Genomic DNA, 14,419 nt, shown 5'->3' with positions numbered 1-14,419 from the left:
GGAGTTCTCAGAGCTGGAAATACTTAATATACAGTAATGATTATTGGGGTATACATTTTTCGGAAACTCCAATCAGTGAAGAACAACGCAGTCAATCTTTTCCTAGTTAATTAGCAACTGAGATGAGAAAAACTATTCGTTTTAAGTCTAAAGATGCATACAAATAGACATTGAAGGGGTTGTGTAGTTTAGAAAAACAATTATCATATACTCTATTAAGGTATTTTAACCCATTTAGGACCAAGCTCATTTTCGCCTTCAGGACCAGCCCCATTTTTTCAAATCTGATGTGTCACTTTATGTGGTAATAACTTTGGAATGCTTTTATTTATCCAAGCGATTCTGAGACTGTTTTCTCGTGACATATTGGACTTTATGTTAGTGGAAAAATGTGGTCGATAAATTCATTGCTTATTTGTGAAAAACACCAAAATTTTGAGAAAATTGGCAAAAATTATGATTTTTCTAAATGTAAATGTATCTGCTTGTAAAACAGATAGTAATACCACACACAATAGTCACTAATTAACATTTCCCATATGTCTACTTTATGTTTGCATCGTTCTTTGGACGTCCTTTTATTTTTCTAGGACGATACAAGGGTTAGAACTTTGGCAGCAATTTCTCAAATTTTCAAGAAAATTTCAAAAGGCTATATTTTCAGGGATCAGTTCAATTGTGAAGTGGCTTTGAGGGGCCCATATATTTGAAACCCCCATAATACAGCATATTTTAAAAACTGCACCCCTCAAAATATTCAAAACTGCATTCAGAAAGTGTTTTAACCCTTCAGGCATTTCACAGGAAAGTAGATAAAAAATTTATTTTTTTTGCCAAAATACATTTGTATTCCGTTTGTAATCAATTTTTTTCTCTAACACAGAAAGTTTTACCAGAGAAATGCAACTCAATATTTATTGCCCAGATTCTGCAGTTTTTAGAAATATCCCACATGTGGCCCTAGTGTGCTAATGGACCGAAGCACAGGCCTCAGAAGCAAAGGAGCACCAAGTGGATTTTGGGGCCTCCTTTTTTTTAGATTATATTTTAGGCACCATGTCAGGTTTGAAGAGGTCTTGTGGTGCCAAAACAATGGAAACCCCCCAAAAGGGACCCCATTTTGGAAACAACACCCCTCAAGGAATGTAGCTAGGGTTATAGTTAGCATTTTGACCCCACAGTTGATTTGACTAAATTTATTTAAATTAGTCTGTAAAAATGGAAAAAAATAAACTTTCTGAAAAAACATAGAATTTTCTAATTTTTACAAGATTTGTAAAGCAATTTCTCCTGATTACGGCAATACCCCATATGTGGTCATAAACTGCTCTTTAGTCCCACAACAGGCCTCAGAATGGAAGGAGTGCCACTTAGATTTTGGAGCGCAGATTTTGCTGGATTGTTTTTTAGCCCCTCCGACCAAAACAGTGGAAATCCCCCCAAAAGTGTCCCCATTTTGGAAACTACCCCCCTCAAAGAATTTTTCTAGGGGTATAGCTAGCATTTTGAAACCACAGGTTATTTGCTGAATTTATTGGAATCAGTCTGTGAAGATGAAAATCTACTTTTTTCTGAAAAAACATAGAATTTTCTAATTTTTACAAGGAATAAAAGAGAAAACGCACCCCAAAATTTGTACAGCAATACCCTCATATGTGGTCAAACTTTTGTTTGGACACACGGCAGGGCTTAGGCCTCGTGCACACTTCCATCATTGTTTTCACGGCCGTTTTTGACGGATCCGTGTGCCCGATTTGTTGGCCGTGTGGTTCCGTGTGCACTCCGTGTTTCCACTTTCGAGCGCCTGGTACTGTCCAGGGTGCTGAAAGAGCAGGGCTGTTCAGCGCTAGTCACTGTACAGGGTGCTGAAAGAGCTAATGGGCTTCACTGATCGGCGGTAACTCTTTCAGCACCCTGGACAGTGACTAGCGCTCGCAAAATACAATTTATGACATAAAAAATAGAAAAAATCAGTTCATACTTACCCAGAACTCCCTGCATTTTCCTCCCGTCCGGCCTCCTGGGATGACGTTTCATCCCATGTCACCGCTGCAGCCAATCACAGGCTGTAGTGGCGGTCACGCAAGTCTGGATGACGTCAGAAGGCCGGCCTCCAGGGATGACGCTTCATCCCACGTGACCGCCTCTGCAGCCAATCACAGTCTGCAGCGGCCATATGGACTGCTGCGTCATACAGAAAGGTCGGACTGGAGGAAGAAGAGGGATTCGTCACCAAGACAACAACCGGGCTACGTATGAACTGCTTTTTATTTTATTTTTATCAGCAGCCTCTTCTCTCTATTAGTGATTGATAGAGACAAGTGGCTGCCGATTAGTGTAATATATCTGTAATGTACGTCTGCCCGCCCGGCCGTTGCTAGGCAACGGCTCCGTCACACGTTTCATAGATTTTATTAGAATTAGGCAGTGAAAATGATAAATTTAAATTTTTTCCAAAAATATGTTGTTTGAGCTCCCAATCTTTTATTTTCACAAGGGGTAATAGGAGAAAAAACACCACAAAATGTGTTACTCAATTTCTCCCACGTATGGCAATACCCCATGTGTGGCCCTAAACTTCTGTTTGGGTACTTGGCAGTGGTCAAAATAAAAGGAGCGTCATTTGGCTTTTAGAGTGCAAATTTTGCTGGATTGGTGCACCATGTCGCATTTGCAGAGCCCCCGAGGTACCAGAATACAGTAGAAACCCCTGAGAAGTGACGCCATATTGGAAACTACACCCCTTATGACAGGGCTTAGGAGTGAAAGAGCACAATGTGCATTTGAGGCCTATTTTGGTGATTTTCGCAGCATTCGCCCACAATTGCAGGGCTCTGAGGTCAAATAGTAAAACAAACCACCAAGTGGTGACCTCTATTTTGGAAACTGCACCCCTTAAGGCATTTTTTTAATGGGTGTGGTGAGCCTTTTGACCCCACAGGTTTTTGTTTTATTTAGTAGAAATGAACGCTCAGCGGATGGTACGAAGTGAAAATTGCAATTTTCCACTGATATGCCATTTTAGTGCCAAATATGTGGTTTGTGCCACTGCAGACAAATATCTAATCAACTGTTAAGTCGGTTCTCCTGGTTATGGCGATGATATATATGTGGACGTAAACTGCAGTTCGGGCACGCTGTAGGGCTCGGGAGAGAGCGAGCGCCGTTTGTAACACAGATTTTGTTTGGTAGTAGTTCTGTTTTTGGTATTACTGGTATTTCAGTTTATAATGTGAGAACAAATGTAATCTGTGCGGAGTACATCAGGGCATAATAAAGGGTAAAGGAAAGGGGTAAATAAATAATAATCTGCAGATGTGTGGCCGGTGTCGCACTGATAAATGGTGCCCAATCTTATCCCCCACCTTTGGAACGCTCTGCACATTTTGTGTCGCCATATTCTGAGAGCCAGAACTTTTTTATTTTTTCTCCACCGGAGCTGTGTTAGGGCTTATTTGTTGCGGGACAATCTGTAGTACATGCAAAAAAATGTATTTCATTTTTTGGCAAGCAAGCAAAAACAAGCAATTCTGACAATGCTTTTTATTCTTTTTTTTTTACTGTGTTCACCGTGCGCTATAAATGTCATATTTACTTTATTCTGCGGGTCGATACGATTATGGCAATAATGTATGTATATAGTTTTTTTTTATATTTTACAGCGTTTGCACAATAAAATCACTTATTTTTTGTATCACCATATTCTGAGAGCCATATATTTTCTATTTTTCCATAAAAAATGCTGTGGTGGGCTTGTTTTTTTGCAGGAAAGGCTGCAGTTTTTATTGGTCCAATTTTGGGGTACATGCTAATGATCAAAATGATCACTTTTTATTCTGTTTTGGGAGGGGTGGTGGCCAAAAACCAGCGATTCTGGATTAGTTTTTTATTTTACTTTTTTTACGATGTTCACCGTGCGGGGAAAATAACATGATATATTTATAGTTTGGGTCGTTACGGATGCGCCGATACCAAATATGTGTACTTTTTTCATGTTTTCAGTTTTTTCCTATAATAAAAGACTTATTATGGGAAAAAAGGCAGCTATTGTTTTTGTAATTTGAAACTTTTTTACAACATTTTTATTAACTTTCTTTTAACTTTTTTTTTTGTCCCACTAGGGGACTTGAAGGCATGAAGCACTGATCACTATTCTAATATACTGCACTACCTACATAGTGCAGTGTATTAGAGATGTTAGTTATCCACTGAGAGCAAGCCTATTAGGCTTCGCCTCCGGGCGGTGCCTAATAGGCTTCCGTACTAGGCAGACCAGGAGGCCATTGTTAGGCCTCAGGTTGCCACAGCAACCATCGGCACCATAGCAACCATCGGGTGCTATCTAACCACCTTGATGCAGCGATCGCTTGTTATCGCTGCATCTAAGGGGTTAATCTTCCAGATCGGAGGCTAGCTCCGGTCCTGGCCGTTACATGAGGGTGTTAGCTGTAACAAACAAACTTCTGAGCCTGTGCCATCATCTTGGCCCTGATAATAAGCCGGGCGGGGTCTAAAAGGCTTCCGTACTGTGCAGACCAGGAAACCATTGTTAGGCCTTCGGTTACCATAGCAACCACCGAGTAACAAAACTTTGACCATGGAGGCTGTTTTTAACAATAAAGTTTAATTGGACGTTAACATAAGTACAAATATAAATAATATTTAGAGGCTTATCCACAGGATATGTGATAAGTGTTTGATCGAGGTTGCGCTAATAATTTTAAGCAGAGATAAGGTCCTCTTACACGGTCGTGTAAATGAGCGCCAATCAACGAGAAAGCTCGTTGATCAGCGCTCGTTTGCTCCTTTCACAAGGAGCTATGTATGGGGACGAGCGCTCGTTATTACGATCGCTGGTCCACATACATTTCTATTATGTCAGCAGCACATCTCTCTGTTTACAGATGTGCTGCCAACACAGATAATAATTTAGGCTGCGTAAAGGATACAATCAGCCGACGAACGAGCTCGTTCATCGGCTGATCGTTGCCCTGTTCACACAGAGCAATTATCGGGAACGAGCGTTTTGTAGAAAAAGGCCTTAAGAATACTCCTATGAACATTTTTGTGGAGTATTTTTAACCAAGAAGGAGTATATCATTTGCATTATTTCAAATTCATATTACACAGGCAGACATGATGTTAAAAGCTCTCTATTTATGCATAAATTAAAAGGAAGTTTAGGTAATTATAAACCTCTATTATATAAATTATACACTAAACTAAAGTGTAATTGAAATTGGAAGGATTATTGTCACTATTTATGAATTTAAGATGTGCCCCCTCCAGCCACCCCAGACATCAATTTTATTAGGACTATACAGCATCTTCCCCCTGTACCATGGATTTGAGCAGTCCAAAGAAAATTAATGTACAAATTATATGAAAATCTCTCTGGTTGGGAGATATATGTGCTGACACAAAGGTTTAAAGTGTGGCATAAAACATGTGGAGTTGTCTGTGTTGTGGAGGGTTCCTGGCCCCACGATCGCAGGGTGCCAATGGTTGTTATGGCAGCCAGGTCTACCATCTTTGTGCTCCTATTAAGCCCTGCCTCTAAATAGAAGACTGTCAGAAAGACGATATACATTAGTATTGCAGTATATAGTGCAAGCGATCCAACAATCGCTGGTTCAAGTCCCATGGGGGACTAATAAAAAAAAGTAAAAATCAGTTAAATAAAGTTTGTTTTTTTAAGTACAAAAAATATATATATTAAAAGTTTAAAAAAAACTTTTTCCCATTTTCCCCCTAAAGCTTTGTAAAAATAAACATAATTGGTGTTGCCGTGTCCGAAAAACGTCTGAACTATTACAATATATCATTATTTAACCCACATGGTAAACTCCGTAAAAAAAAAAAGTGGAAAACAACAGAATTGCTGCTTTTTGGTCACCTCATCTCCCACAAATAATTAAATAAAAAGTGATCAAAACCTTGTATGTACCCCAAAAATCAAACCCTCATAGGACTATATAGATGGGAAAAAAAAAAAAAAAGTTATGGCTTTTGGAAGGTGGACAAGAAAAAAATGAAAATGAAAAATGGCAGTGGCAGGAACCAGGGATGAAACAAAATTTCTACATAAAAGTGAATATATAGGTTAATATATAAAAGCCAACTACATTCCATGAAAAGCTCTATAGAAAAGCCATCTATTCCCATAGTTTCTATCCATGTGCCATTACCATGAGACGTATTGGTCGTTCTTCATCAACATCTATAGGGACATTGGTGCTCTGAATCCATGTGTTGGTGCACAGATGCCGTAGCCTCACAAATGAGTTTCTGACAAAATACAACAAATAACGAAGGTCAGTCAGCAATCTCGATGACTAAACTATTAAATTATGACAAGCGTTAACATTTTAATTCAACTTGATGTAAATTGTCTATAGATAAGTTTTTAACACCCAATGGATAACAAGTGCAGCACCACAAATGGGCATTTCTCTAACATTGTTCACATTACTATGACACCTTGAATGGATAGAAAATTTGCAGTGTTTATACGGGTATCTACAAATATCAGTGTGGAAAAGGTGGGAGGGCTTTGAGGGCCAATCTGAAATGTTTCTTTTACTGATGCAAGGAAGGAACGTTTACTCTCTCATTTGAGACATATGGAGCTCTAATTATAATTAGAAGTGTTAATATATCTTCCAATATGGCCTATTCATATGAAATCGAATTAAGGAGTACGATACCTTTTTGTACTTCCACTGTACCTAACTGTGGATGTTTTAAGGGATTCTACAATTTTATCAAATAGTACTCATTTAATATTGGTGAATCAATCAGAATATATGAGGGAATTCATTAAAGCGTACTTAACTTTTCAGGTGATTTTTTAGAATAAGCTGTCATATTTGTGTACATGAGGAATAACACTTTTTCTGACCATTAGATGAACTGGCATTTTTTAGCAGGCTCTATCGCTAATTCTCAGTTGTCTCTGAGCTAGTGGGTGGAGACTAAAGGCTATCATTTCTTCTATACACAGCACACATAGAATAGGACAATCCTGCTCTCCTAATTCTATCTATCACATGCAGAAGCATGGAGGAGATTATACCGCAGTAATGGGCAGCCCGGCTGAGAATCCAGCACTGGGTGAGACAGTAACACTTACCAGGAAACTGAAATACGTCAGTGTGTGTCTTTCTCATTCTGCTTCTGCTCCCTTATCTCTACTCCATAGACTTGTATGGGCAGCGTGTCTGTATCTTTCTCCCTACTCCAGCTCCCTCCTCCTGCTCCCCACTCCATAGACTTTTATGCGCAGGTTGTGAAAAGACACACCCTGACTTCCTGTAGTCTGTCTTTTCTGCTCTGTAACTAAAGATGGATTATGCTTGACAACAGGAGGTGAACAACAGATTACAGGAAGGGGGACACATAGTGGCAGTAACTTCAAAGAGAATTGCATGTATAAAACAACAACATTTTCACAGTAAACTAATTAAAAAGTTGATATATATGCGGTATACTGTAAGATTAGCATAAGTTGTTTGAAAAGTGAGCTTCCTTTTAAGTAGTATTTTTTTGTAGTGTGATTACTGGGATTGCTCCACATCACACAGTTTAAGCCTGCACCTTTTACTTATGTAGCTTAAATGGACAGTAACTTTTCAAACAACTTAAGCTAATCTAATAGTATACCTGATATATATCAACTTTGTGATTTACTTACTGTTAAAATTTAGTTGTTTTATCCATGCAAATTCTGTGTGAAGTTATTGCCATTAGGTATATCCCTTCATGTAATTAGCTGTCCAACCCCTGTTGTCAAACAAAATCCGTCCCTAGTTACAGAGCAGAGGAGACTGACTACAGCAAGTGGGGGGGTGTCTCTTCACTGCCTGCCCATAGAAGTCTTTCGAAAGGGGGGAGCAGGAGGAGGAAGCAGGAGCAGAGTGAGAGAGATAAAGACACGCTGCCCATAGAAGTCTATAAAGAGGGATCAGGAAGAGAGAGTCACATACAGACAAGCTTCAGCTGCTATTAAGAGTTATAGGTCACCAGAGTGCTGGATTCTCAGATACACTGCAGCTTCTACATGTATATGTGATAGATAGAGATAGAAGAGCAGGATATGTGTGCTATGTATAGAAGATATGATAGCCCACTAGGTCAGAGACAACTGGGAATTAGAGATAGAGCCTGCAGAGGGGAAAACTGCTAAATGTCGCAGAATACAAGTCATATAATGGCCAGAAATAGTGTTATTATGCACACATATAACTGCTTATGCTTAAAAATCACCTGAAAAGTTAGGTACCCTGTAAACAAGAAAGTTAGGATATTGAACCATTTAGTAGACATTCTTTCATGTGCTCATTATAAAAGAATTACCAACAACGAGAAAGGGGCTTGTACTAACTCCAAAAAGAAAAACAGGTGCTGTCTATACAGGGTGGGCCATTTATATGGATACACCTAAATAAAATGGGAATGGTTGGTGATATTAACTTCCTGTTTGTGGCACATTAATATATGGGAGGGGGGAGACTTTTCAAGCTGGGTGTTAACCATGGCGGCCATTTTGAAGTCGGCCATTTTGTATCCAACTTTTGTTTTTTCAATGGGAAGAGGGTCATGTGACACATCAAACTTATCGAGAATTTCACAAGAAAAACAATGGTGTGCTTGGTTTTAACGTTACTTTATTCTTTCATGAGTTATTTACAAGCTTCTCTTTGTTTACAGCCATTGACATGTCGCAGAGGTTAACACGTGAGGAGCGGATAGAAATTGTGTTGATGTCTGGTGAACGCAGTACCCGGGTCATTGCAGCAGATTTCAATGCAAGACACCCTACGAGACCACCCATCTCCCATGCTACAGTTTGCAAACTGCTTGCCAAGTTTCGTAAAACTGGTTCAGTGTTGGATTTGCCCAAATGTGGACGAATGAAAACTGTCACTAATGAAGAAACATCAGTGGCTGTCCTAGCTTCATTCAGCAAGAGCCCACAGTGTAGCACTCGCCGCATGTCACTGGAGAGTGGCATCAGTCGAACATCCCTTCGGCGGATATTAGCTACTCACAAATGGCACCCTTACAAACTCCAGCTGCTGCAGCATCTCAACGAGGATGACCCAGATCGGCGCACTGAATTTGCAGAATGGGCAAAACAAAAATTGGAACAGGACCCTCAGTTTACACAGAACATTTTGTTCAGTGATGAGGCAAAGTTTTATGTGAATGGTGTAGTTAACAAACAAAACCACCGCTATTGGTCTGACACTAACCCACATTGGATAGATCCTTCCAAGACTGTTGGAACACAAAAATTGATGGTATGGTGTGGTATATGGGGTACAAAGATAGTGGGGCCATTCTTCATCAATGGAAACCTCAAGGCCACGGGATATCTGAAATTGCTACATGATGATGTGTTTCCCTCTTTATGCACTGAAGCTGGCACGTTCCCTGAGTTTTTCCAGCAAGATGGTGCACCACCACATTATGGGTGTCAGGTCCGAGCATTCCTAGATGAACAGTTTCCTGGAAAGTGGCTTGGTCGTCGTGAGCCAGTTGAATGGCCCCCTAGGTCTCCCGATCTGACCCCCTTAGACTTTTATCTTTGGGGTCATCTGAAGGCAATTGTCTATGCTGTGAAGATACGAGATGTGCAGTAACTGAAATTACGGATACTGGAAGCCTGTGCTAGCATTTCTTCTGCGGTGTTGCTATCAGTGTGTGAAGAGTGGGAGAAGAGGGTTGCATTGACAATCCAACACAATGGGCAGCACTTTGAACACATTTTATAAGTGGTCAGAAACTTGTAAATAACTCATGAAAGAAATTCTCGATAAGTTTGATGTGTCACATGACCCTCTTCCCATTGAAAAAACTAAAGTTGGATACAAAATGGCCAACTTCAAAATGGCCGCCATGGTCAACACCCAGCTTGAAAAGTTTCCCCCCTCCCATATACTAATGTGCCACAAACAGGAAGTTAATATCACCAACCATTCCCATTTTATTTAGGTGTATCCATATAAATGGCCCACACTGTAAAGGATCTGCCAGGCACTACGTCTGTGGATACTCCCAGGATTAATCAATCGACACCTGAGGCCGGACCTCTTAGACTGACTCCGGCTCCCACCAATCAGGGTGGCAGGCTCAGGAGTGGGAGAGCCTATCGCGGGGGTCAGAGCGAAGCAGGATAAGCGGAAGCTGTAGCAAGGCTGAAGCAAGGCAGTAGCAGGCTGGAGCAAGGCTGTAGCAGGGCCAGGAAACCAGGAAGAATCACAAGCAATGAGGAAGAGAAAACGGCAGGTATAAATGGACAGCGGTCCCTACGCTGACTAAGTGCAAGGGAATACAAACAGAGAACAAGCAAGGGAAGGGGCAGTAGCCCACGGAACACCGTGAGGAAACCAGAGTGGTCAACGAGCCAGTCAGAATCAGGATGTCACGAAGTATACGAATGCAGAGCAAGGAGCAGGAAGCAAGCCGGGGTCAGAGCGAAGCAGGATAAGCGGAAGCTGTAGCAAGGCTGAAGCAAGGCAGTAGCAGGCTGTAGCAAGGCTGTAGCAGGGCCAGGAAACCAGGAAGAATCACAAGCAATGAGGAAGAGAAAACGGCAGGTATAAATGGACAGGGGGCGGAGCTAACTCCGACTGACAAGGCCGCGATAGGCTCTCCCACTCCTGAGCCTGCCACCCTGATTGGTGGGAGCCGGAGTCAGTCTAAGAGGTCCGGCCTCAGGTGTCGATTGATTAATCCTGGGAGTATCCACAGACGTAGTGCCTGGCAGATCCTTTACACCCTGTATATTAAATACCTCCTACAGCAATACTCACAAAATTATTATAAATTCAATGAAAGCTTTATTGTTACATATAAATAGATACAAATACATGGAAATGTAAGCATTACCACAATGAAGGATTAACCCCAAGGTCTATAATAAATCAGATACAGCAGTACATATAGAAAATGGAAAGTGCAAATGCTATAATCAATGTAGACCACATAAGTATACTAGGACTGGAGTTAAAGACTATGTACACCTTTGAGAGGCATTTAAAAAAAAAAAAAATAACAAACAGGTCTGTCAGTGTGTTTGGTGTAACTTTATAATTAGTTTTTATTAAAAATTTGCTTTACTTTTTTAGACACAGCTGCTCTGTATTCTCTATTTTCTATAGGACTTATTGTATGCACTTTGTACTTTATACTTAGAGGATCTGTCACTAGTTTATTAATTCACTATCTCCTAAGTAATCTAATAGGCTCTATGATGCTGATAACTACAGTGTGATTTTTTTTTTCCAAAAATGTTTATTATTTGCAAAGTTATGAGCATTTTTCTAAACATGTTAATTTGGCTATACTTGCCAAATGGGAGGCTACTCCTTCTTTTAACTCTGGGCGGTGTAATGTTTTCTGTATGACGCTGTCCAATCATCATACAGTTCTCCTCTTCTCAGCCCAGCAACACAGCGTGATCATATAGTATACAGCTTCCATTCCCGACTCTGTTTTCAACTGGTGATACCTCCGGTTGTTTCACAGCTAGAACTGGTGCCATATGAAAGATCAGAATCTCATCTTTCATATGCCACCAGAACCACTGTTCTAGGTGGTCCACAGCTGGAGATATGGCTATTTACAGTGATCCCCCTTTCCTCCAGCCTCAGTCTCTCACACTGTGTGAAGCAGCTTCATGATGATAGGACAGCGTCAGAGCTGTGAGGTAGCTCCACCTCAGGAGAATCGCTGGTGTTGACACCCACTTGTCTAGTACAGCCTCATTTGCATATTTAGAAAAAAGCTCATAACTTTTAAAATAATAAACTTTTTGGGACACAATTTTCACCTGCGTAATCAATGTAACAGTGCCTATTAGATTAGCTAGGAGATAGGGCATTACTAAACTAGTGACGGGGCCTCTTTAACTTCAGTCCTAGTATACCTATATGGCTTAGATTGATTGTAGGATTTGCACTTTCCTTTTCCTATATGTACTGTATCTGATTGATTGTAGACCTTGGGTTTAATCGTTCATCGTGGGTATATTTACATTTTCATGTATTTTTATCTATTTATATGTAACAATAAATTTTTCATTAAATGTATAATTATTTTGTGAGTGTTGCTGTCATTTAGTAGGAGGTACATTATAAAAGAATGTTATAGAGAGTTGGGGTTTGGCCCAACAACTGATGAGCAATGAGATAAATTATGGTAGGCAGTCGTAATAGTGTTCCCCTACAAATAAAATTACTCAGTTTTACACTGTTCAAGGAAAGATCACACTCCTAGGTTCTTACATACTGCAGTTGCACAGAAATGCTAACTTTACAAGGATATTTGTTATTGAAATGTCTACATAAATAATGGAATACAATATCCGTTATATAGTTGTAGCTATTATATGCTGAAATCTGTTGACTTGTTTATTCTGGTATGTGAATGGATTGCTATGAAATAAAAAAGGTTGGCGTTAACCAGAAAATTATTTCATGCTATGAAATGAATCGTACTGAAATTGTCTATCCTCTATGAGTCGCAGTAAAGTATATCATTCATGCATATCATTCTCCATATGTTTTTTAATAGTGATGTTATCTCAGCTAGGAATCCTTTAAGCATTAGACAACTAACCGGAAAGGCAAGAGAAACAAAACAATTCTCTCTCACCTGTTTTACCCCTGGCCGACTCTCAAACAGGGACTACTGGTGATTTTATGATGAGCAGACTGAACACATTGCTTGCTAAATCAAAAGGACAGTGACACGTCACAGCAAAGAGTCTAGAATGGCAAATGTGCCGCCAGATAGGGCACTCAAAGGCTTTCCCTTGTCAGCAAGAGGCTATTACATTTATGTTATTTGAAAAAGACAGAAGTGAAAACTATATAGCTTTTAAAAAAAATGGAGAAAAAACCCTGTGTTTTATATTACAGATGCTGTGACAGCTTTCTTCTCATGTGGTGAAATCTCTAAATGCTAATAGTAAGTAAGAGCCAGAGGAGGAGGTCTCAGGGGTGAAATGCCTCCAGGTTTCACGATTTATGTTATAAGGGGTTCTCAACTTTCTGCTGCTGAACAAGCATTCAAAAGAGAAGGATGAATCTCTCTCTGCTAATACCTGTCACACTGACAGTCTCATGACAGCAAGAGGAAGGAAAAAGCTTTCTTCTAGATATCAGATATCATCTTAGAGAGAATGTATATTTTTAAGAAAAGGAACATGCAGTTTATCACTTAACAGTAGGGGTGTAAACACAGGACTTTGGATATCTACTGCTTAATAAAGAGAGTACTTGGTACTTAACATTCACAGTCTAGAGGAAAAAAAGGCTATAAAAGTACATCAAAAGTTTCAGAAAGGTTCAGGATGTTCTTATTATCCAGGATAAAAGAGACTGGAAAAAGAGGACATGACCTGTAGCTTCAAAGTGGAATGCTCAGGAGTAATGCTTGGAAGTTCTTTTTTACTGTACCATTACTAGAACAATAGTCTTGCAGATGTAGTACAGGCTAATAAAAACAGAATTTGCACACCGCTACTCCAATAACCTATTACAACAAACACCAAGCCCTGGGGACCATACCTCAAATAAGAGCAGGGCAAATGGATAATTTGTCTTTATATGTAATCATTTTCATGTCATATTGGAGTTACCTGGGCACAAATGAATCTGTTTTCTGTAGAGTAGTGGGATCCAGTTCAAAGAGTGAGGCAATGTCATTCCCATGCGGTACAGCAACAAGGCGATACTTAATCTTCTCCCCTGCATTCCTGCGATTGGGACGACTGTTCACTACCTGAGAGAAGATCGGTGGTCAATGGAGAGGCTGAAAATTGAGAGATGAAGAAGGAAAAAACCAAGAGAAAGAAAAGAAATAAATGTACTGAGAGGAGATGAATTTATGGAGAGGTTGTGCTAAATAATTCAGGAAAACGTAGGGAAAAGAAGTCAGAAGGTCTGGAATTTAACTGATGTACTTTAATAAATAAGGAACAACAGAGGGACAATAAAACTACAGAAGAGGGATATGAAATACAAAGAAACGTATAAATAATTAGACGAACATGTAGACTATGGCAGGAGAAAAGGGGGAGAATAAATAAAATGCAGTACAAATGGTCACTTTCCTAACATTGAGATGCTTACAGTTCTCTGGGTAGGTTTTACAATCCTTTTTGTTTTTTACAGAAGCAAAGTTACTGTGCACCTTGGTAAAATTAGCACAAAGCAAACAGAAAAATGAAATTACAGCATTGGGTATTAGCTTGAGAGGTGTATATGAACTTATTCTCACCAGGGAGATGGACTAGATATGTCATTTCAAGAATGTAGGTTTTGTTCCTGTGCAAGTAATAGGGCAATGTATTATATAACATTCTCCTAGTGTCTACATCCCCCACTATCCCACATGACAGTTTCTTTTA

The 14,419-nt window shown here is 39.8% G+C and overlaps 1 protein-coding gene across 1 annotated transcript in view; it reads right to left on the bottom strand.

The window, feature by feature from the left end:
* The window catches only part of ITPR3 (inositol 1,4,5-trisphosphate receptor type 3), a 244,458-nt gene that overhangs the window by 155,770 nt on the left and 74,269 nt on the right, over nt 1-14,419 (bottom strand). The window contains exons 11-12 of the mRNA XM_075853510.1: nt 13,649-13,791; nt 6,189-6,288 (exon numbers count right to left, since the gene is read on the bottom strand). Coding sequence (XP_075709625.1) covers nt 6,189-6,288; nt 13,649-13,791 — 243 coding nt within the window. The remainder of the gene's footprint in view (nt 1-6,188; nt 6,289-13,648; nt 13,792-14,419) is intronic.

This window comes from Rhinoderma darwinii, chromosome 2 (genome assembly GCF_050947455.1).
Source record: "Rhinoderma darwinii isolate aRhiDar2 chromosome 2, aRhiDar2.hap1, whole genome shotgun sequence".
In the NCBI taxonomy this organism is placed as follows: domain Eukaryota; kingdom Metazoa; phylum Chordata; class Amphibia; order Anura; family Rhinodermatidae; genus Rhinoderma; species Rhinoderma darwinii.
The sequence above is the reverse complement of the archived record's forward strand: the minus strand, read 5'-3'. Positions and strand labels throughout refer to the sequence as shown.